Source organism: Schistocerca piceifrons, unplaced genomic scaffold (assembly GCF_021461385.2).
Source record: "Schistocerca piceifrons isolate TAMUIC-IGC-003096 unplaced genomic scaffold, iqSchPice1.1 HiC_scaffold_1870, whole genome shotgun sequence".
NCBI lineage: Eukaryota > Metazoa > Arthropoda > Insecta > Orthoptera > Acrididae > Schistocerca > Schistocerca piceifrons.
In genome coordinates, this window is record NW_025727757.1 from 766061 (window position 1) to 791790 (window position 25730).

General features: G+C 41.7%; 1 protein-coding gene and 1 long non-coding RNA gene across 2 annotated transcripts in view; both read right to left on the bottom strand.

Annotated features, from left to right (window-relative positions):
* Window positions 1–684: 684 nt before the first annotated feature.
* LOC124741108 (homeobox protein Wariai-like) lies at window positions 685–24573 on the bottom strand. Its single transcript, XM_047248645.1, has 3 exons — window positions 24379–24573; window positions 19399–19497; window positions 685–1219 (listed from the first exon to the last, which is right to left on the bottom strand). Exons 1-3 carry the CDS (start codon window positions 24540–24542, stop codon window positions 739–741), a joined length of 744 nt encoding a protein of 247 aa, XP_047104601.1. The 5' UTR covers window positions 24543–24573; the 3' UTR covers window positions 685–738.
* LOC124741109 overlaps window positions 24571–25730 on the bottom strand; it is a 37086-nt gene continuing 35926 nt past the window's right edge. The window contains exon 4 of the long non-coding RNA XR_007009917.1: window positions 24571–24628. This is a non-coding gene — a long non-coding RNA (uncharacterized LOC124741109). The remainder of the gene's footprint in view (window positions 24629–25730) is intronic.

Genomic DNA, 25730 nt, shown 5'->3' on the forward strand with positions numbered 1-25730 from the left:
TCATCAGACCATGCAACGCTCTGCCACTGCAACAACTTCCAGGGCCAATGGTCACATGCTCTTTTCAGTCACAGTTGCCGATTTTGTGGTATTAACATTGGCACATGCATGGGTTGTAGGCTACGGAGGGTCATTGTTAGCAGTGTTTGGTGCACTGTGTGTTCAGACCGACTTGTACTCTGCCCACAGATCGCCGCTTGTCCTGGTTTACGAGTTTACCCAGCCTACGACATTCACCTGTGATGAGGGGTGGCTGCCCAACTCCTGGACACCTGGACGTAGCTTCATATTCGTTTCATCACATGATGAAGACACTCGCCACAGCACTCCTCGGACAAGTTGTGCAATTTCCGAAATGCTCGAGCTGAAGGTCTGGGCAATCATAAACTACCCTCAATCAAACTCAGACAGATTCAACACGCAGACAGCGTGCACACTGATACTAGGAGCACTGTGCAGGTGTATGACTGGCAGCCATTCGTCGCCATGTGTCGCTGCTGCCGCTTTGTTGTGTTTATATTGGTAGTAGGTTGGTGGTCAGAGTGTTCTGGTTGATCAGTGTATGTCTCCCTCTATCATTATTCTTTTGATGTTCCTACAGTAGTTATAAATGTTGCATAAATATGGATACAGAGGACGACTGCAGTTTCTTTGTTTGCATTATTCTAAAACAAATGAAGGGTATTGTCAAAAATCTTCATTTATTTTATTTCACAGACATTTGTGAGACTGCTAGCTTTATGATAGCACGTCTATCAGCTGCTGGTGGTTGTACTGTCTGGCAATGTCCTGTGGGGTTTTGCCGATGTTATCCACGGCCCTCTTGTTGGCCCCTGCCTCCAGCAGTGAAGTCACCGCCTCTGCCTGGCCTGTGAAAGCCGCAGAGTGCAGCGGCGTCCACCCATCCTCATCCCTGGCGTTGGGATCGGCAGAGGACGCCACCAGCAGCTGCACAAGAGCTGCGTGGCCGTTCAGTGCAGCCTCATGCAGGGGAGTCTGTAGCGAGTTGTCCCTCGCACCCACGTCAGCACCTGCCATTAGCAGACACCTCACTGCCACTGTGTGGCCCCCAGCGGCCGCCCAGTGGAGCGCTGTCTTGTTGTTCTCGTCCGTCGCCCCCAGATCTGCTTTAGCCTTGAGGAGCATCAGCAGCTCCTCCACTGCCCCCTCCTTAGCTGCCTGGATCAGTCTCTGGTCCTTCTCCTCTCCACGAAGGCTCCTGCAAAAAACAGAGAAATTCTCATACATTACTAGAAACACGAAGACATCATGAAGAAAACAATTGCAGGAGCAGGACTGTGACCTCTGAAAACACATCCATGCAGTGACAACCAATGAATCTACAATTCTCTCCCTTCTACAGCCCAGAGTAACCTAAAGTCTTCGTAGTTTCAGATACATAACCACAGCAGTATTGTCTTCTCAAATCCTTCATTCACTCCTAATTGTATTTCCCACACCGCATCTCTCAAGAAGTTCAGTCGCTACATTTTCTCACATTCATTCCCTACACTAACTTACTTCAAAAACCAGATGCTAGTGTTAAGCAGTCACGGCCCTTCTGTGTGCACTAATATCTTCTGCCATAAGGAAACGCAGCACAAAAAGCTAATCAATTCCCTTGATATTTAAGGAATATTTCCTGTTATGAAGAAAAAATCAGCAGAGTTATTCCCAAATATCCTGAAACAGATTAATCAAACAGGGAAAGCTTGTTTTTATGAGTAACCTGTTTGGTCGAAATATTTCAGATACAGCAGTCAAAGTAACTCTTCTGCTTTGCCTTTGGTGGCACATAGTTATGCACAAGTGGTCACTTAACAAACAAAGTGCTTGCAAAATAAGAGCACTCACAGATACTATCTATTACACACACATACACACACACACACACACACACACACACACACACACACACACACACACACAGACAAACACACACACACACACAATTTGAATATAAATTCTTGCAGCACTATCTGTCTGTAGGCAACAGCAAAATCTGCAGGTTATAATAGCAAATTTATGTTTCTAGCACTTGCCAGATCACGATTCGAAGCTCTGATCCAAGGAAATCTTGGCATCCTGAACACACTGAAGACTTCTTACCATTGATCTATGTCCTCAGAAATGCACCATGTCATTTGCGCGTATCAGATTTACCATAAGGAGCCTAACAGATAATAACCACAATCTGATACTACAAACTTTGTGTTGCATCTCCTTCTGAATAAGACATAGCCATTTGTTTTTAATCTAAAGGTGATAAAGAACAAATTCATGTTATTATCATACCACATGACATATTACAGCTGACAAATCCAGTATCCATCAATCAGTCCCCCCACTTTCTTGTTCTATGAATACTACATTTATGTGATGTTCCTGATGTAGTTGTTTCGACAGAAAATCTTACAGTTCTTATACTTGGAATGGCTCTTAATATTGTGACAAATCTGTGTAACGCTTCTTGACTCTTTCCTGTCGAATGACGATACAGGGAAAGTTATTTGTGAACGACTACAGTGACCAACAGCCTGGAAGTTGTTTTGATCTCCACAGTCCTTTACTAGGTGTGCCCCCAGTGGAGGCTGTGTGCTTTTGCCTGCCTATGGTGTGTGCAGCGGTTCACAGGGACCCACGGTGTAAGATGGAATACCAGCAAATGGTACTCTTTTTCTTGAAATACCACTGATAGAGGTAAAAGTCATATCCACAAGTTCAAAAATACCCTACAAATATGATGCAGACCCCAAGCTGTCCAATCGGGCATTGTAATAAGGAGCAACTAGTATGATTTACGTGCAACCGTTTTATCTATGACTCCTGCTGTTGGAATGGTAACCAGATGAAAACTGACTATAATCAGATTTAGTCTAAAATGTGCTCCAATTATTACTCTGCAGTTACTGGAACCTGATGAGTTGGCTGCCTCACAATCACGAGTTCCCCATACTCCAATTCAACAGATGATCTGGGTGGACGAGTTTATGAAAAACTGTATTATCTTTGTTGGGGAATTACAGTTCAAATGAAAGATATATCTGTATAGCACTGTGGTTGTTTTTCTGTGTTTTCTTCACCTCAGTGATATTCAGCACCACTGATAGAGTTCCAGCGTTTGTGACTGCCACCAGCATTTGTGTATTCAGTATCGATGTGGTACTAAATGCAGCCTTCGAGATGTGGCCATGTCATAGGAACTGAAACACCACAGCCTTTCTTCTGTTAGCAAATGCTGTGGACAGTGGAGGGACTGCTGCTAAATAATTTATTTTACACATGATGTATGGATTTATAAAGGTTACTGATTTGCATTGTCCGAAATTATCGTGTCGTAGTCCTCCATCGTGCCAAGCAATACCTTATGTTTTTGCTCCCAATTAACTGAGACCATGTTTCTCAGCTTGGGAACGTATGGACGTCCCACTAGGATGTTCTCCTCAATTTATTCAACTTCATGTTTATGTTAGTTTCATGAGCTGGCGTTTTTCTTTTACAATTAGTTCCCCCCCCCCCCTCCCCCTGTCACTTAGACGTATCTACTTAAAACTTATTTCATTTCACGCAGATCTTCCTACTTGTAGGTCAGCAAACTGATTTCATTCCTGAGATATCGTCCTCATGCTGGAAATCTCAAGTGTTTTAAGTGTTTAGAGAAGTGTTTCCACATCATTTGTGTGTGATGTTGCTGACAGCTGCTGTACTTGACGAATCAGGCTTTTAATTTACAGTATTACAGCAATCTACATCATGTTTGTCACCTGTTCACTAAATCTCATTTTTCTTATAGCCACAGTAACTAAAACATTAAATAAATCATTCAAGTTGTCAAAAGCCAAGCAAAATATCCTACTTGTGATTTGTAGATTGAGGTGAGATTCAGAATGTATTTGTACATTCCGCAATGGATATGACCTGCTTTTAACTGCTGTAGCACAGTGTTTCTATGGGGTTAGATTCCCTTTCAGAAGCAATTTTAGTGCACTGTTTTGTAAGAATGTCGATTTTGTAGTCAGAATTGAGTAATAGTATCAATATAGAATATTGAGGTGATGATCCATTTTACTTCTTTTGGGAGAACACCATCAGCCTGTCAATAAAATCGTAAGAATTACTGGTTTGATTAAAAGCTCGTGAACGTGAAAAAACTATGTGCCAATTTTCGCGGATAACTGCTCAAAAAACTCCAAAAGTATTCTATGAATGTTCTCTTGTTTATCGTTGATGATATTTGGCAAAATCGAGTAGTCCACTCTCGTTATCCGCCACAGTAATTTCATCTGTAACGATATCCTCCAGATGCTCTACTTTTTGTGTCACCTCGTTTTCGCTGTAGGCTTGTACCATGGGAAGCAAGCAGAGGATCTTGTTTGCTGGCCAGAATCCTCACAAACTGCATACATGTATTAACGGGGTTCTATATTCACAGGAACAAGAAGTTACTTAACTTCACATAGTCCAGGTGTTGTGGTATAAGCTCTTCTGTAACAGTTCACATTGGCCACACTCATGTTGAAGTACCAGTCCATTACGTACAATACTGTGGTACTTCGCTGTGACTTAAGGGTCGATTCGTTGACTCATCGGACAACTGACTGACTGGCCTTTAGGTCCCTGGCGGCGATCTAAATACTGATGGTCTAGACGGCGTTGGCGGCGTGTTTCTAGCGCATTTGTCTTTGGCCTCTCTCCTGATACGCACACTTTCTCCAGTGTCTATTATAGATCTTCTTGCAACCTCTGTGCCACCTGAAGTGCTGGCGCCAGCTTACGCCAGCACACTACTTGTCTCTGGATTCACATTTGGGGTGGTGGGTGCCTAAAAAAAGTTAGTACATAATTTCTCCCAGGATCTGGCGTTACATTTCGTCCTCGCCCATTAACAGTTCTGTTGGTGCCTGCACTGCCATTGTAGTCTCCAATCTAATCTGTAATACTGATGTTTGGTCTTCACTGTCATTCTTTCTCACAGCTGCTTGCCTCATTTGTAATATTAGTCGTGATATATTGGTGATAGACTTTGTCTGCTTAGTCTTAAAAAATACTTTGTGCATCATTTCATTGTTTGTACATGTCATGGAGGCACGTAGAATAACATTCATTGGTGTTTTTCTGCCTTCATTTCGCGACAATGTGGTTCCTGTGTTAACAATTTGTCATCATTTGCACAATGCTGCGTTAAAATACTCTGGTGAAACAGAGATTTTTTATCTAGTACATGCTTGTGCCACGGTATCTTTCTCGTCGTTGGAGGTCGATCAAGACGTGATGAGAGCAGCCATGTCTATGTGCAGATTACAGAATTCGCTTCATCTATGGGCCAGCGGTTTGTCAATATGGAGCTGGCGTGCAGTAGTATCCCAGATGTGTTCCACCAGGTTCACATTGATTAATTTGGCGGTCAGTACATCAATGTCAGTGCGCTATCATGCTCCTCAAATTACTGCACCACAGTTGTGATACGGACTGTTGTTCTACTGCGAGATTCAATCGCCATTGCGAAAAACATAAAGCATCAAAGGATGCATCTGCCCTGCAACAGTGTTGACGTATCCTACAGCTGGTATGCAGCCTTTGATTACTGCCACTGGTGCCACGAAAGCCTACGTGAACGTCCACTACAGCTTAATACTGCCCCCACCATCCCGAATTCATGGTGTGGTGGTGTTTCTTGTAACTGTTCACCTGGATGACGGCGCATCTGAACACGACTATCGACCTAGTGTAACGTGAAACGGGATTCGCCGACCAGACGACACGTGTCCATTGATATGTGGTCCCATCTTAGTGACACTGTGTGCACTGTGTGAACGTGCGAACATCCAGGATTCGTCTGCTATGCAGCCTCAAGTTGAACAATGTGTGCAGAAAGGTGAGCTCCAAACCACTTGTCCCCACAACAGCATTGAACTCTTTTTGCCAGGTCTGCCACAGGTCGATGCCTATCCACAGTGTGGGCAAGCCTGGTACCTCCACTTTCTAAGATGAGGTATGGACGCCCAACACCTTGTCACTTACTCTACAATACTTGAACCAATCCCTATAAGTACTGTCGATAGTAGGGTGTAACAAGCTTCGCCATTTCCGAAACGCTCATTCCAGACGGTGGGCCATCTCAAACTGCCCTTTGACTGAGTCGCTTATATAGATCGCATTACCAACATGTGCCCGCACTGTCACTAAATTATTCCCATTTCGTCTCTCCTCTGATAATTTACTTACTTTGCCACATGACGTCTCTGCAATGCCACCAGGAAGCATTCAACTTCGCGGTCTCATCAGTACGTGTATATTTTCCCTACAAGTCCTCCTGCTTAGCTGGGTGGTAACGTGCTTGCCCCCCATCCAGCAGTCCTGGGTTAGATTCCCGGATGGGTTGGAGATTTTCTCCACTCATAGACAGGCTGTTGTGTTGTCCTCATCATCATTTCATCCCCATCACCGTCGCGCAAGTCGCCCAATATGGTGTCTACTGAAGTAAGACTTGCATTTGAAGGCCAAACTTCCCTGGACGGGGCCTCCTGGCCAACAACGCCATACGCCCATTTTCATTTTTTTCCATATACTCCTGCCATGGGCTCTTATGTAAGCACAGTGCAACATTGTGTACATCCGAAGATTTATCTCTTTACTAATAATAAGGTTCAGCATCTGTATCTTTTTGAGTATCACACCATATAAATTCTGCCCTAATGACAGAGCTGGGCCGGAGATATTAGCTGTGTATTGCCACTTATTCTATTTTCTATGTGAAAAAATGTTAACTAATAACAGATTTTGCAGCTATGCCACTAAGCCTGTTCCATCTTTCAGAGCTGTTGATGTTTTACAGTTCATTCCATCTCTAAATAAAATTTCGTTCTCAACCACATCAGTTAGGTTACCTACTATGCAATGCCCAAGTATTTAGTTCTTATTGGTTCCTTCTTCTTGTAAGGCAATTGTATATAATGTTTGTATGCAAACATGTCTGCTTGCATAGTTGAGTGGTCACCATATATGGAGGTATGCAGAAGACATGGGGTGGGTTTCTGGTACTGCCCGGGATATTTCCTTGCGGGGAGCTCTGGGACAAGATGCAGGCAGCCTCATGATGCCAGCTGACTAACTGTGTGTGTGTGTGTGCGTGTGTGTGTGTGTGTGTGTGTGTGTGTGTGTGTGTGTGAGTGTGTGTGAATTCCTAAGGAATCAAACTGCTGAGGTCATCGGCCCCTACTTAAACTCTACTTAAACTAACTTATACTAAGAACGACACATACATCCATGCTTGAAGGTGGACTCGAACCTCCACACTATCCGTGCGGCCACTCCGCACAGCAACTGACTGACTGAGTGAGACATACGGGCTCTGACGTCAAGGAATCTGGCAACAGCTGGAGACTGGTGTGCTGACACCACACTGCTCTGTACCACATCTGAATGACGCCATTGGCAGAGATCGATAAAGTGGGCAGTCAATCCTGATTGGTCCATCGAGGTCATAAAGCGGAGCTTCGCTTTTTGTGCGAACATTGTCTTCCAGTGTTTGTACTTTTACTTAAGTTTGTACAGGTTTTATAATTAAAACACTTTGTTTTAGTCTTCCAGCGCCTGTATTTTGATCTGTAAGGTCTTCTATTGGTCCACACAAACCTCTATAGCCCACCACATAAGAAAATCTTCACATTATTATCGCTGTACAAAGTTTTTCTTCGTAGTATCATTCCCACATACTCTTCCCCAACCTATTTCCTATTTTCTGGTTTTCAAAGCCTCATTTCCAACAAATGTTTCTCTCCATTTTTAAAAGTACATTACTATGTTTTCGAATATGGTTTTCTTAGTCTCACTGCCAACTAATATTTCCCTTCCTTTTTGAGCTACTGAAATAGTAGGTTCTATTTTCTCGTATACCCTCTTCTCTGGTTAATCCGTTCATGCTTTTTTGCATTTTGGTAGCCTGTTGTGGTTGCTTCCCGGAAGTTTTCTTTATCTTTTATATTGGTGGTTTTGTGGTGTAAAGTTATTCTGTTGTCATGTCTTATTTCTGACCGAAGTCCTCAGTTTAAAATTGATCACCGTGTTTTGGGGATATGTGGAACCTTGTTTACTTTCACTGACCGGATTCACGATTTTTTTGCGAAGTATTCCTCGCGATGTTGCGCCTCTTTAATCTCTTCCATAATATTTCCTTCTTCTTTATTGTATCATGCACTTCTTATTGTGTCAAATAACTCACACTCTGTCCATGTGCCCAATTTAACAAACACACGGCAGTGTCCTGTTCCGATCTGCACCTAGTCTGTTGAGGTATGTGAACTTGTGATGCCTGTCTACGCTCATGAGGCTTTTAAATGTACATGGAATCAGCAGGTCATGCATAGATGACGATACTATGTAATCAAGGCCACAATTCCTTGAATCACTGTAATGGAGACAAAAAGCTTTTTCAAATACACTTAAACATTTCTTACCGAATTAAAAGAAAGGTCAGTGTTGGCCGTAATATAGATGTTTCATTGATAGCAGAATCGATTTTCGATCACATAGTGATCATCTTCAGTGCTGGAAGCTAAAAATTTTACATAGTGATCAGTGAGTAAAACCAAGAAACCTCAAATACACCTGAGTATAAACCATCTGTTGGATTAAATTTCCCCATCAGAAGTAGTCGTTAATTTAATATTTTTTGGTTTAAGAGACCATTACTTACTTTCAGTCATCTGATGGGAACTTACCTGTGGTGTACAAATTAAACTCAGACTCTGGTATCAAGTTACCAATAACCAAAACTGAGATGCGATCACAATAACTGAACCCGCTGTTTACATTCACCTATACAGCAGACCTCGGTGTGACGCCCTCTATGTGGCGTGTGTCACGTGAAGACTTAACAATTCTTTATTTGCCAAGAGATTATCACAAAATACCAAAGTGCACTTGCAAATCATTAATTGAATATTAATTGTACATTAAAAAAAGCATAGGAAAAAAAGGCAGGGGAAATGAACATCTTGCCAACATACACATGTTATTTTCAAACAAATTAAAAAACATGTCATAATAAAAATCAACAGGTGAAGTTAATATGGTGTCAGGCTACAGGACTAGAAGACAAATATACAAATAACATGACATCATATGTAACAGAATTTGTTATAACACAGTAACCGCCATCTGGCGTAGGGGGTCAGAGATATAAGGTTCTTAATTTACGTAAAATTTACATTGAAACCAAGAAGTCAAATACATAAATGTAATTATACAATGTATGTCAGAATATAGCAGGTCAAAATGCTATGAAACTCATTACGTGTTATAAATTTTTTTAAAGGGTGCAAATTAACAATTTTTTATCGTATTTAACGACTTGATGAAGCACACATATCTTGTGTCCCGTTGGGACATGTGAACACTTTATGTAAATTAAATAGTCATCGTAATTATGAAAGCAGGATGTTTTAAAAGCACATTGTGAGTGCAGAGATCGTTTAGCGCATTCGTGAGTGAAAATTACTGTTACAATTGCAAAGAATAAATTATATGTTGGATAGAAACAAGTGTACGAAATACGCTAGGTTAGTAGATACCTCCACTGTCACAGCTGTTATTTATAGAAAAATTTATCATATGATACAAACAGAACTTGGGTATAAGGAAACAGTGTTCTCTTTAAAGTATAAAAGCTTTGTCCCAAATAAATACATCGCACTCAAGTTATACCCTTATTTGCACAAGCACTGGGTCAGACCCATTATACCTTTACAGTTGATAAAACAGAAATTAAAACTGTCAACCAAACGGTTTTGGATACTCGTATAAAGGAGATAATTTTAGTCACAAACTAGCAACATAAATAATTACATAAAAGCGACGAGGGTTTGATCCCTTGTCTATTGGGAAACCATATAGATTGTCATAACCGAACGCTTAATGTGTAGTGTGCATGGATTTTGTTAGAGACCTGTTATGTCTGTCGGTTATGTAACCTGACCACCAGTTAACAGAGGTTATTCCAAACCGGTGCTACAAGTACCAGCCAATTAATCTCAACAAAGAACCTCAAAAAAATGCTGTACATTAAAATATGTTAGCTAATGAAAAGTATGGGTAATACGGCAAGATGTGCATTTCCCCCCAGTTTTTTTTTTGCTATGCGTTTTTTAATGTATTTAAAATAGAAATATTCAATTAATGATTTGCAAGTGCACTTTGGTATTTTGTGATAATCTCTTGGCAAATAAAGAATTGTTAGGTCTTCACGTGACACACGCCACATAGAGAGCATTCCAAGACCCTGTCACACTGAGGTCTGCTGTATAGGTGAATGTAAACAGCAGCTGTAGTTATTGTGATCGCGTCTCAGTTTTGGTTGTTGATAACTTGATACCAGTGTCTGAGTTTAATTTGTACACCACAGGTAAGTTCTTTCCAACAGTTGGTTTATTCTCAGGTGTATTTGTGGTTTTTTATGTTTTTACTCACTGATCGCTGTGTAAAGTTTTTAACTTCCGGCACTGAAGATGATCACAATGTGACCGAAAATCGATTCTGCTATCAATAAAACATCAATATTACGGCCAACGCTGACCTTTCTTTTAATTTAACATATATGGTCGTTGTGCACACAGCACTTCATGGAGTCGCCAATCAATTTCTTACCGACTTATCAATGTAAAATACTTATTTAGCTCCCATATTTCCCCCTGCCCTGAGTTGCATCAGAGACTACAGCGTAATGCAATACTCAGTTGTTCATTTGACTAGGCATGTTGATTACCATGAGTGTTGTTAGTCCTGGGCCTGCATAAGTATTATGTAGGTACCTAATATATTTTCTTGGGCATTAAAACGAATTGCATTGGCGATGAAGTCGTGTTGTAAACCGATCTATTCACTGTAATATAGCGGTATTGTTAATAAAGCCAAATATTGATGTCCATTGCATCATTGATTTTTTTAAAAAAAAGTAAGTAAAAATCAGGCTGTATTTACGTAGAAACTGCTCTGTAATGATAACAGAAACTGTAGTCAGGAGATTTGTGAAAGACCTGAGCTCTGCGGGGTGTTTACAACTGATCAGGAGCACACTGCTGCACACGTCTCCACTCACTCACACCCACAACAGGACTGCATGATGTCTCAATGAATGATTTCCGAACACTACCAACAGAGAAAGTCATATACATCACCTACAGTAGGGCAAGCCAGCACTATCCACTGACTCTGCTCTCCCATTGGTGCCAATGTCTCACTCCCTGTGTGGCAGCTGCATGTGATAAGCAGGAAGTCCACATACATGTAACACACAACATGGAAGTGTCTGAAAGAGTGGTTTAAACGAAAGTATGGAAAACACATATAGTTAAAGACATACGCAGCACAATATGGCATACCCTAATTACACTGTGGCATGTTACTTTATTTGTATTTCCACACTCATTATTCCTTCAACATTTCCTTTCGTGAATAGCCATGGACTTATTTTAACATATGACCTATTTTAACATGTGATAGTGAAAGTATTTGTGTATTGGGAGTATTTTTGTTTTCAATTATAGTTTTCTATCTTCCAAATTAAACTGCAGGGAGTAGATTTGGAACAGGGTTTTTATGCATTGCATCTCCAGGAAACCTTGACATCATAATAATCACTTCTTGCCTACTCGAACGATGAGAGCGATAACTCCTGCTTTATCAAAAACGCGACAAAGTGGCATTCGACTTTGTGAGCATAACACTTGGCTAACGCCCCACAGGTACCACTGTGAATGCTGACGACGTGGACATGGTTTGACGGGAGTCACTGCAAGGGAGAGACGACAGCGCTATCAGATTGGGGACTGGTCTGGGGGGTCGTGGGGAGACCACCTGTGACAGGAGGCCAGCTGTGGTCTATGTGGGGCTGAGAGGTGGGGGTGGCGCTGCCGTCTCCAGTGGCTGGGAGCTGCGGAGAGAGTCTCTGCCTGGGAATGTGCATTCACATGGAGAACAGAGGGCAGCTTACTGGAGACGGATCCTCCAGACATGAATAGTAGAACACACACTGACAACGATAGTAGGGGGTTCACTAAGATCATTGACTTACCATTGAGCTGATCAGTTTACACAGTTTCATGAGTTCCTCTTACCAGTAGCTCAGCACAGGAAACAACAGTTCAAATGGCTCTGAGCACTATGGGACTTAGCATCTGTGGTCATCAGTCTCCTAGAACTTAGAACTACTTAAACCTAACTACTCTAAGGACATCACACACATCCATGCCCAAGGCAGGATTCGAACCTGCGACCGTAGCGGTCACGCGGTTCCAGACTGAAGCGCCTAGAACCGCACGGCCACACCGGCCGGCGAAACAACAGTCTGTACAAAATAAATCACATGTGAATGGTGCATACAAGGGTCAGCTGCTGTGCTGGAGCGATACCAAAACTATTGGACCACATGGTTTCAATATATAACGAGGTAAATGACACAGAAATTGGAATGCAAAAATCCATTTCGTAGACTTAACGTGGTTCAGCGATCATCAGATTTCTGTAGATAGTGTGTCAGGGATCAGGGACCAGACGTTAGGGGCATAGATGGTAAACAGCAGTGCCAAAAGTGTCTTTGTGTTATTTAGTGCCTGTTGCCTCGAAGAATGACATCGAAATAAACTCAAAATACGAAAAACTGGATGTAAATATAGGAAAGGTTGAATTACAGCAGTGATACTAAGTTATGCATAGTTGTTAGCGTTTGCAATGTCTCTTCCTGAAACTTTTACTTGCCCAAGACATGGCCAGCCACGCTCCTGTGCCATGAGAGCACACAGGGGTTGGAGCTGGTTCTGCCCTGGGACCATAATGGCCACAGCGTCAGTTTCCACACCTCCTGTGTGTCACGCTGGCCAGTGGATACACGACAAACAGCCCAGTAGCTGTGTGGGAGTCACCACTGGGCCATGCGGATGCCGCAACACATAAGGAAGCGACCTCTGTGTCCGTCCACAGTGGGGCCACCTGAAGGCTACACACGACTCCAGCACAGAGTCAGACCAGAGCTAGCCAAGACAACGTATCCGTTTTACCAACTGCTGCTACTTATCTGAGTCGCAATTTACGTATGCTACAGTCCAAATATTGATCATTGCATACTAGAAATAGATATACAAAACCTAGCAATTAAATTTTATGAGCTCACAGCTCTATCGAAGCGTTACAGTTCCATGAGTTTTAGACCAAATGCCTTTCGGGCTCTGTCAAGTAACAACTGTCTCCAGTATGATGTTTTCCATTATAGGATGAGGTGGGCAGAGAGCGAATGCATATGATCTTTTCAAATTGCAACATGGTTTTAATTGTTCCATAATATAAAGCAAATGTAGTTATAATAGAAGACAATTACTGATTTTCAAATGGATAAGCACAGTTTGTACATGTTTTTATAGTTAACAGAGAGAAATAAAAAAGGGGAATCAAAGATGTGACATTCAATTTCGAAACTAAATGCTATTCTTCCCATGGAGCCAAAGAACGATGTAGAGATCGACTGCAATAGTCAGTTAGTTCTTACAAGTCAGAATTTCGGACTTACTTTTAGAGTGATACACGCAGATGACACCGCCAGATGTCATTGTAGCTCTGTTAAATTCAATGGAGCACAACTGATTCTCTGTGACTGGGAGAGCGGATACAAAAGCCCATTAGTGTTGATCGTGTTGAGTATTGTTACCAGGCCTCGTAGACCGTGTAAGGGCCGTGAGCCGACTCAGATGTTCAGTGATCACTTTGAAGGACGCAGAGATGCTTTGTACGCATGCTGAAGCATTATAAGCAGCTGTCACGATTAGTAAATGACGTAATTCAGGGTCTCTGTTTCGCTGGTTGGTCGAATTGTGCAATAATCACATTTTGGATCATTCATATATTACAGTGTCCCAACGTTTATTTGCATGGGAACGTACTGATTATCGAAGATCCTGTAGACCACATCTGAACAACCCAATGGACGACCACCATATATTCAGGCGACCTCGTCGTAACCCATTCATATCTATGCCTGCCAGCCAAGACCAAGTGATGGACTAAAATCAACTACCTCTCTTATTTATACCATTCTTCAGAGGGTTATCTATTTATTTATACACTAAAGAGCCGAAGAAATTGATACACCTGCCTAAGATCGTCTAGGGCCCCAGCGAGCACGCACAAACGTTGCAACATGACGTTGCATGGACTCGACTAATGCCTGACGACGTGCTGGAGGGAACTGATTACATGAATCCTGCAGGGCTGTACATAAATCCGTAAGTGTACAAGGGGTGGTATCTTCTGAACAGCATGTTGCAAGGGATCCCATATATGCTCAATAATGTTCGCGTCTGGCGAGTTTGGTGGCCAGTGGAAATGTTTAAACTGAGAAGAGTGTTTCTGGAGCCACTCTGTAGCAATTCTAGACGTGCAAGGTGTCGAATTGTCCTGCTGGATTTGCCCAAGTCCTTTGGAATGAACAATGGACATGAATAGATGGAGGTGATCAGACAGGATGTTTACGTACGTGTCACCTGTCAGAGTCTTAGCTAGACGTATCTGAGGTCCCATTTCCCTCAAACTGCCCACTCCACACACAATTACAGAGCCTCCAACAGCTTGAACTGTCCTCTGCTGATATTCAGGATCCATGGATTCATGAGGTTGTCTCCATACCCTTCACGTCCATCCGTTTGATACAATTTGAAACGAGTCTCGTCCGACCAGACAACATATTACCAGTAATCAACAGTCCAATGTCGGTGTTGATGGGCCCAGGTGAGGCATAAAGCCTTGTGTTGTGCAGTCATCGAGAGGGCATATCGATGATGTATCATTGGATGGATCACACGCTGACACTTGTTGAAATCTGAGCAATTTGCGGAAGGGTTGCACTTCTGTCATCTTTAACGATCCTCCTCAGTTGTCGTTGGTCCCGTTCTTGCAGGATCTTTTCCAGCCACAACTATGTCAGAGATCTGATATTTTGCCGGACTCCTGATACTCACGGCACAGCTGTGGAGTGGTCGTACGGGAAAATCCACACTTCATCGCTACGTCGAAGATGCTGTGTCACATCGCTCGTGCTCCAACTACAACATCTCGTTCAAACTCTCTTGAATGTCGATAACCTGCTCTTGTAGCAGTAGTAAGCGATCTAACAATTGCGCCAGGCACTTGTGTCTTATATAGGCGTTGCCAACTGCTGTGCTGTATGCTGCCCGTTTACATATCTCTGTATTTGATTACACGTGCCTATGCCAGTTCCCTTGTTGGTTCAGTGTATATGTATCATATTCCACTTTCTGAAAGGCAATAACCGAATACTTCATGTATATAACTTTTCATAATAACCTTTCATGTTTCCTTACTCTTTTCCTACTCAGAGCATTAAAATGAGTTCAGAATCTCAATCATACTACTTTTTTATTATTCTTACTTCTTTGTGCCATTATGTCTGCAACATTTAGATGCTACACATCTGCTGCATGACATGGGGTTTTTATATGGCCTGTATTTCCTCTCACACTCTTGTATTCCTTTAGAGTTACAGAAAAAGTCAATAACTTGTCGTTATTTAGAATTATCTTGCCTAATTATCTTTATACCTAGTGCTATCAGCACTGTAACGACTGCTTATACTACTACTGAAATAGTAAATGATGTTACCATCATACTATGAAAAAGGCCCTATTGCTGTTACCACCATCTTGAATTTTCTTCAGCAACTACTACTACTGATGCTGCTGTTACTGCTACTACTGCTACCATTACTGATAGTTGTGTTACTAGTACTAACACTAATGTTTGATTTCTACCATGATTACACGTGATAAAGTTGGGGTTAGTCACATTCAGAGAACAGAGAACTAGCATGGTCCATAATGCTTTTGGCATTTCTCTGTTCTGTAGTGTGTGATGGACACATATACACAAACAGTTTACTTATAATGGGCTGTTTATGTTATCTCTCTAGGTTTGCTAGCAGATCGGCAACTCCCATGTGTTCAGCCAAATATTGCTACCTTGAGGAACCATGAGGAGAGTGTGGCCACATCTAATAGCACTGTACAAAGGACTGCAACTGGAGTGTTGCTGTGACCTGAAGCATAGGCTGCTGGTGCTGTAACAGTCGATGTCATTGTTCAGTTCCACACAAGACCATTGTCATCGATTATGATGGCAAGATGGGCAGAATTTGCATGTTTTCAACAGGCGCAGTGGTGTTACTTCTCATGTCATCGTATGGGAGCCATGTGTTTTGATGTCAGGTCACAGTAGGTAGTGGTGGAGCGAACCACATTGGCAAAACGGTAAGCCACGGACATCCTGCTTTAGCAGATAGTGTTGGAGTTTTAACCCTACCACTACTATTGTGAGTTAGTATGCTTTAACATCAATAATGCAAAGCCCTGTCTCTCTGTTGCCACATATACTATACCACAACAGAACAAATAGTCCTGTCACAGGAAAAGCCACTTACAACTCTCTTACTAAAATGTAGTTTAGTTTCCAAATAAAGTACACTGTGGGAGAGTAGTCCTGCTAATAGGAAAAGCTAATCAATAGAGTTACCATTTTTACAGGACCTTACCGTGTGTTGTACTAATGGAAAAGTAAATCAGACTATTCAATTCTTTTCCTAAGATCTTACCCAGCAGTTCGATAGAAACGCAGCATGAAAAATATTATACTTAAGTTAGGACAATTCAGTTCCAATATCATTTAGTGGTTTAAAGCATGTAGTAGTGGTTACCAAATTATACAGGCAATGAAACAGTGAAGTATTGGAAAAGCAGAAGTAAGAAATTTGCCTACTTTCTTGCTACAGTTTAAGTTGCTTCTTCAAATAAATATTACTCCACGTAAATAATCGTTATACATAACGTTTTTAAAGGAGAAAGAGCCCAGTAGATAACATGAAGGACGATAAAAAATGGGCTTGGGGGGGGGGGAACTTTAGAAAAGCATTTACTATAACACTTTACAATAGTTAAGAAAACTTTTTCATCATATACAATTTAAATGGAGCCTCTTGATATTAACTTGGCACTTCATAAGTCTGTAAAACAGGATACTCGGATTAATCCAACACCAGGAAAGAATGTGTATGATTAGGATGAAATAATGGGGTGAACCAGTTTCTTTAAAGTTCAAGAATGATTATTAAAAACACTGTTTAAATTAATGGTTTACGCTGTACAAAAGTAAAAATACAGAAAATCTTATCTGGTGGCTACACTATCTGATGGCTACACTAATATACATATATACATAAAATATAGTAACAATATGTGAAAATTTTAAATCAAAAAGGAAGTATAAAATTTTAAATGATCTGTAAACAAATAATGTTGTGGAGTGAACCCTACAGACATCCTGTTGCCTCATGTGTTACCTCTCATGTAACATTGACATTACACAATTTACCAATATGACAATGGTTGGCCACACACAGGACATGCCAATGAATTGTCTGTGTGATGTGGAAACACTCCCTCGCTCAGAAAGATAGTCAATACCCAGGTCTGACTGTGGTGAGACATGCATTGGCACTCCATCCCCATGTCAGTATCCAGGATGTCTAGGTAGAGCTACAACAGTTTAGGAACAGCTGACTCACAAGAAGTTACAATGGCTTTAGGACGTCTTTCGCAACAGAATTACTTCATACATCAAGGCAAGTATGTGTACAACATGATACTAATAAGTGGTTTCAAACAGCTACGTTTTGAGGAAATTTGACTCTATTTTCTAATGACTGAAATAACATCATACATTGTCTCATGCTATGAAGTTTCATTTCGTTCTGTCCACCACCTCTTCAGGATGCATCTCTTTCTGTGTCACCCAGTTAATGTCTAAGCATACACTCTAAACTCCAGAACAATTGCTGCCCAGAATCTTAGATGGAAATTCTTTTTCTAATTCTACTTGCTTTCCTTGCTCTTGACTCTTCCTTCTTTTCCTGCTGATGACCACCATAAATTCAAATTCGTACATGTTATTCGCACTGCAGCAAGGTTTTGTACGACTACAATACACCGAAACCCTACTCCCACATCCAGTCCCTCGAGGATGAAATTGGAACACACACAGGGTGATTCACGAACATATGCAAATATTTAAATATGTTATTCTACAAGTAAAACTAAAGAAGAAAGTTTATATGAACATAGGTCCGCAAATGTTTAATTACAGAGTTAGAGCTAATAAAACTCTTTAACAACTTCGCTAATACGACACCATAGCAAAACTGTACGAGGCTGAAGTAAATCATGATTTCTATTTTTTTTTATTGATCTGGGGAATCAAATAAAACATGTCCCAGACGTGTTTCTGCAGTAATTTTCCAGAACATCCAGAGAAGCAAAGATTATTATACAGGTAAATTTGTTTACTTTACATTAAGAATGTAGAAAAGTTACGTCATTGTTGGCAACTGTAAGTGAGTTGTTTCAGTCCTTTTCCTAACCTTCAAATGAATTAGTTTTCTGTATTATTGGGCGAAAAAGCATAATAACAACAGTGTGTTTAAGTGAAACTAGAATTCACGTCTGCTATGGCACTAATAAAGTCATATTACCTGACATGTTCATACAGTTTCATTAACGTTATTGCCATCATTTTCTCAAAATTAAATTCTCTACAACTTCTCTTTAAGACTTTGTGCTATTGTCTGGAATTTAAAAAACAAATTGGGCCAAGTAGTCAATAAATTTAAAATTTTATGAAATTATGTCTTTGCTTCTATGGATCTTCTGGGAAACTACTGCAGATACACGTCTGGGGCATGTTTTATTAGATTCAACAGATCAATAACAACAAAACAAAAGGAAATCGTGGTTTACTTTAACCTCATACAGTTTTGCGATGGCTTCAAATTAGCGAAGTTGCTACATTTCAGGCAAAATCTTTTGTTAGCCGTAACTCTGTAACTAAACATTTGCGGAGCTATGTCTATCTAAACTTTTTCCTTTAGTTTTACTTGTAGAATAACATATTGAAATATTTGCATACCTTGGAGAATCATCCCGTATAACCAGCAATGAAAGTACAAACTGTATCCAGCACATCAATATGTGAAGGAACTCTTGGGAAAGAATTTTGACATACAAATATTACTGAATTGAGTGAAATACATGTGCTCTGAACCGAACATGATCCACTTTATCATGTCAGATAAATATGTGTAAAATCTGATGTAAGACATTAAATACGGAGAGTGAGCTTTATTATACGTGCGTACCCAGAGAAACATGTAGAGACTGAATTAAATATAGTTACCATTAACCACCAGAGCCGAAGCGTTTTATAAAAATAAAATTAGGAGCCATACGATTTTTTATCACAATTTGTAGGTGTGAACGTGGAGAGATGTGCAAATGTAAAGAAGGAACTCACCAAACGCAGGAAACATTGGCGCCATGAGGTGGGCCATTGGAGTGAAGACCAGTGTGTGGCGCAGCAGAGGTGTTCCCGTTGTCTGCAGCGGCTGGCACACTACACAGAGACAGAAAGAGAGAGTCACGGTGTGGGGAATGTGTGATCGCACGGAGGGCGGATGGCGGCTTACTACAGCCAGTTCTACTGAGGTATTGTCGACACACAATAAATAGAGCATTCACTAAGATGAATCAGTCGCCAATAAGTTAATCACTTTACTCATTGCTTATCCTGAGTTTCCAAGACCTGTAGCTGAAGTATGCCTAACAGCAGTCTGTATAAAATACAGCGCAAATGAGAGGTAACTGTACCTTTTGTACCTGGAGGACAATGCTCAAGGGTCATTCAGTACTGAAAAGACAAACTGGCCTGGAGAAAATAGCGTTTCTTCTTACAAAACAATACTGTTTCTACTTTTCAACATTTGAGTACTTGTTCCAACGGGCTACAAGCTTTTCTATTCCAGCTGCAAAGAACTCTTTTATCTTGACGTTTGAACCAATTTCTCACAAACTCTTTCACGTCCTCATTGTCCAGGAACCTGTTCCCACGCAATACGTCCATCAGTGCAGGAAACAAATGCAAAACATGAGGTGCTAAATGAGGACTGTAAGGGGGATGAGGCAGTACTTCCCAGTCCATTTTGTCGATGGTTTCACGGGTTCGTTGAGCAATATGAGGACGTGCTTTGTCTTGCTGGAGAATCACACCTCTCCTCTGAGATCCACGACATCTCTCTCTCAAGGCTGGCTTCACCTTGTTTAAAAGCAAATCAGAGTAGTATTTTCTGTTCATTGTAAGCTGCTCTTCGAGATAATCACAAAAAACAGGACCTTCAGCATCCCAAAACACTGCCAACATGACTTTTCCTGCTGATGCTTGGGTTTTGAATTTTTTCTTGACAGGTGAGTTGGTGTGCTTCCACTCCATGCTTTGTCTATTTGATTCTGGCTCATAATACTGAACCCAAGTTTCATCACAAGTTAAAATTTCGTTGAGGAAATGCTCACCTTCTCTTTCACAACGTTCCTTTAACTTTGTGCACACTCTCAGTGTTGTTTCCTTGCGTAGCCACGTCAAGTGCTTTGGGACCCATCTTGCACCTGTTTCGTGGTACTAACACCTAGTTACAGATAATGTTATCAACTATATCAGTACTAACTTGAACCTTATGAACCACCATTTCCACAGTCACACGGCGGTCGGCACGAATAAATTCGACTTTCAAGTGAAGGAGCTGAAACTGCATCTTGTCGGCCAGAACAGTGTTCGTCAGTCACTCAGTTGTGACCATTTTTGAATTGCTCTACCCCCTTGCACCATTCATGCAACCTTCACCATGAACTTCAGACATTCTACAGTGTATATTCACTGGTTTCTCGCCTTCAGCAAGTAAAAACCGAAAAAGAGAACATTGTTCAACTAGTGGGGACGTTTCAAACGCACTCGCCATCTTGAGTTGTATTTTTGTTGCTATAAACTAAACAATGCTGTTACATCAGCTTGAAAAGGGCTCGTTCCAGTGATGGCAACTTCAAACCATAAAAGTAACAAACTTGTCCTACCAACAGTTTCTTTCCTAGACCAATCTGTCTCTTTAATAATTGAATGACCCGCGTACTTAGGAATACGCATCATTTCCTGATCGGGCGTTTCAATCTAGTCAAAGATTTTCATTCACGTGACGCAACGCACTCTATAAACCTAAGCTGGTCCCAGCATCTTCTACTCTTTTTCATTTTGTGGGACGTGAGATTGTGTTTTGTACAATGTTTGTAAATTACAGCAGTTCTGTATATTTTAGTGCTGTATTAACTAGTAAAGTTTTGGGGGAATTTAGTGAATTCCTCATTTACAAAGTTTTATGGCGAATTAAATTCAGTACATTTTCAAACAGAGTTACGTAACGTATGGGCAGTTACGGTACACCTCATCTATCGTGCACCATATTGTACCTTGTAAAAGATGTTCTTCTTAGATGGCACATGGGATATTTCCAAATGAACTCAGTTTGTTTAAGCTCTTAACAGTTTTTGCGATCTTGAAACAGGAAGTTTTTATGTAAGTGAAGGGATCACTGGTGCCAGTTGAAGCAAGACATTATGTGGAATGAGTGGCGAAAAGTGAAAATGTGTACTGGACTGGGATTCGAACCCGTGATCTCCTGCTCACTAAACAGGTGCGTTAACCACTGCGCCACCCGGGTCACAGCTACCACGGCTGCGCTGGCTACCTCGGCACGCCTCACAGCCGATCCAGGTTCCCAGAGCGCGCCGCCTGCCTGCAGTCACTGTCCAGTGACTCCGTGTTCGCCACTCTGAGACTCCCACATCAGATTGGATGAATTCATGAATCTGCACTCAAGAAGGTGGATCCATTGCCCAGCTAGGCGCATCAGTTATATGAATCCAACGTGTCTGTTCTTTCAGACTTTGATATAATCAAAATTTTTGTAAGTTTCTATTACAAAATGTTGTCACTTGTAACTGATTTTTGATTCTACTAATTCTAAATCTATTTTACTTGCAAATTACTGTTCTGAAGTAGGTTAGTATTGTAACATGCTGACTATTAAATGCAGTATTGACAAGATTATCTCGATTGCAATACTTTTCCATTTGAATAGATTAATGTTCGTAAGCCCATGACCTTGCCATACCTACAACTATTACTTACATTTAGAATTACCTTACTTTCATGCTGCTGCCTATAACGAGTCAGCCTCCTCCAACACTACCTTTTTTTATGGAGATAATCTATGCCATGTATTCTACTGATTCTTGCATAGCTTAAAATTATCTCAGCTTTTCTAGTAAAAGAAATCATATGATGTTTATGCGATGTATTATATTTCACGCTAAATTGTATAAAAACAAATTAATGTGTTACAATAGATATGTACTAACAGTTAAAATTACTTTTCTTTTAAAAATATTTGAAATTACGAAATTTCTGGCATATTTAAAATTCATATTATTAGTTGCACAATCTAATACTAATCATTAAATTCATAAGAAGCGAATGAAAGCATCGCGCACTATCAGAAAGTGTGAGACTTGAGTTTCTTCTACTGTATGCAATTTTTGAACACCTTACGGGAAATAAGGCAGGTAATATTTACAGCAATATTTCGGCGGGAGTACATCCCGCCATTTTCAAGGCACTACCGGGCAGGCGGTGTACAGACAAATTTAAAACCTCCGTTCTAGAGTAATTCAGGAAAGATAACACACACACACTGAACACTAGTGCCACCAAAGGTCACCAAAGTGAGAGATATCGATAGTGAAAGACTACGAACTAACAAGTGTTGCTCTGTCTTTTGACAAGGAGAGAGCAGAATTCGAAGCAAAAACCTCCATCCCTGTTTACAAGGTTGCTCACTAATTCAATCTCAACAGCCTCCTGAATAACATCGTCCCAATAGCTGGACGTGCATCTCAATATCTCGTTATATAACATAGGGTGACCAGTATCCAAACAATGTTCGGCAATAGCAGATCTACTTGGCTGCTGTAATCGTGTGTGCCGTTTATGCTCAGTGCATCTGTCCTCCACGCTCCTGATAGCCCGACCAATGTACGCAATGCCACGGCTACAAGGAATGCGATATACACCCACCTTATGCAAACCAAGATCATCCTTAACAGAACAGAAAAGCACTCAAATTTATATCATGTGAACTGGATCCACCAGAAAATTCGTTTTCCTATGGAGGTGGAAGATGATGGTTGCCTTCCCTTTCTTGACGTTTTGGTTAGGAGGAAGGCTAATGGACCATTGCGACATGCAGTTTACCGGAAACGTACTCACACTGATTTGTATTTACAGGCTGATAGTTCTCACCATACTGCTCAGCGTGAAGGGGTACTCCGTACCTTGGTACACAGGACGCATGTTATTTCCGACACTGAGACTTTGCCAGCTGATCTGGCCCATCGTGAAATTACATTTCGTCAAGATGGTTATAGTGAAAGACAGATTGAAGGTGCGTTGCACTATCGACCAACTGTGCATCGGGTGATTGATGATAATACTGTGTTGACACCTGAGTCTACTGCCTTTTCGCCTTAAGTACCAAGCACTTCCAATAGAATCAGTCGTATTTTACGGAAATACGATGTGAAATACATTTTCCGGCTTCCATCTGAAATCAGAGTGCTTTTAGGTTCTGTTAAGGATGATCTTGGTTAGCATAAGGCGAGTCTATATCGCATTCCTTGTAGGTGTGGCATGACATATTGGTCAGACTATCAGGATCGTGGAGGACCGATGTACTGAGCATAAAAGGCACACACAATTACAGCAGCCAAGTAGATCTCCTACTGCCGTACAGTGTTTGGATGCTGGTCACCCTATGTTATATAAAAATACCAAGATATTGGCATGCAGGTCCAGCTATTGGGATGGTGTTATTAAGGAAGGAGCTGAGATTAAATTAGCGAGCAACGTTGTAAACAGGGATGTTGGTTTTTGTTTATAATCTGCTTGGAATCCTGCCCTCTGCCTTGCCAAAAAGAGAGGAACAGACTCAAATTTACCTCACATGATAACTCGTAGTCTTTCACTACTGATACCTCTGACTTTGGTCGTCTTTGGGGGCACTAGTGTTCAGTGTGTATGTGTGTTATCTTTCCTGAATTACCCCAAGAACGGAGGTTTTAAATTTGTTTGTACATCTCCTGTCCGTTATAGTTTCTGCCTTGAAAATGGCGGGGTGCACACCTGCCGAAATATCGGTGGTAGCTGTAAGTATTACCTGAATGAATTCCCGTAAGTTGTTTGAATATCATAAAGCGAACGTAAATGGTGGTGTATTTCCTCGCGTGGGTATATCTAATGAAACTGAGTGACAGAAATTATGGAGTTGTCAATTCACACACACATACACACATGTAGAAGTGTACAACACAGACGAGTTGCATCTCTCGTGCTTACCTGGTGTCTGCTTGAGCCTCTGCAAGCAGGCGAACTAACTCTACAAAAGTGCTCGGGTAGCTGCGTGCAGCGTCAACCCAGCCCTCCGTGGCCATCACCCTGAGGAAGCGGGCGCTTATGAAGGCGACGGCGGCCCGCGCGAGGCCGGTGCAGGAGTGCCGCATGGCGGACACGGCGGTGGCGGCCACCGTCTCAACGGACAGCTGCGCAGCCGCGAGCTGCTCGCACGCCGGCTCCACTGTGGACAGCTCTGGAACACGGCCCCACTCAGCAAGCCTCTGCGGCCCCCATACTTGTATCAGCCACAAGCACGTCTGTGTCAAGCAAAAGCTGGCAAATGCTGTCCATCGTAAGTCTGTCCCAGCAAAACGATATCCTTACTGTGTAGAATTCATGCCAAGGTTGAATAGCTCCATATTTTTAATGCTGTCACTTAAGGAATTTTCTTCTTAATCTGCACCATAAAGAACCACAGTGAGTTTATACAAAGAAACTGGTACACCTGCCTATTATCGTGTACGGCGCCGGCAAAAGTACCGCAATACGACATGGCATGGTCTCGACTAATGTCTGAAGTAGTACTGCAGATAACTGACACCATGAATCCTTCACGGGTCTCCGTAAATCCGTAAGAGTACGATGGGGTGGAGATCTCTTCTGAACAGTATGTTTCAAGGCATACCAGATATGCTCAATAATGTTCACATCCGATAGCCGTCGGAAGTGTTTAAACTCAGAAGAGTGTTCCTGGAGCCACTCTGTAGAAATTCTGGACGTGTGGGGTATTGCATGGTCCTACTGGAATAGCCCAAGTCCGTCGGAATGCGCAATAGACATGAATGGATGCACGTGATCAGACAGGATGCTTACGTACTGTCACCTGTCAGAGTTGTATCTAGACGTATCAGGGGCCCACATCACTCCAACTGCACACACCCCACACCATTACGGAGCCGTCACCTGCTGGAGCAGTTCCCTGCTGACATGCAGGGTCCATGGATTCATGAGCTTGTCTGCATACCTGGACATGTCCGTCTGCTGGACACAATTAGAAATGAGACTGCCGGCCAGGGTGGCCGAGCGGTTCTAGGCGTTACAGTCTGGAACCGCGCGACCTCTACGGTCACAGCTTCGAATCCTGCCTCGGGCATGGATGTGTGTGATGTCCTTAGGTTAGTTAGATTTAAGTAGTTCTAAGTTGTAGAGAACTGATGACCTCAGAAGTTAAGTCCCATAGTGCAAAAGGAAAAAAAAAAAAAAAGAAATGAGACACTTCCGACCAAGCAACACGTCTGCAGTCATCAAAAGTGCAACGTCGGTGCTGCTGTGCCCAGGCGAGGCGTAAAGCTTTG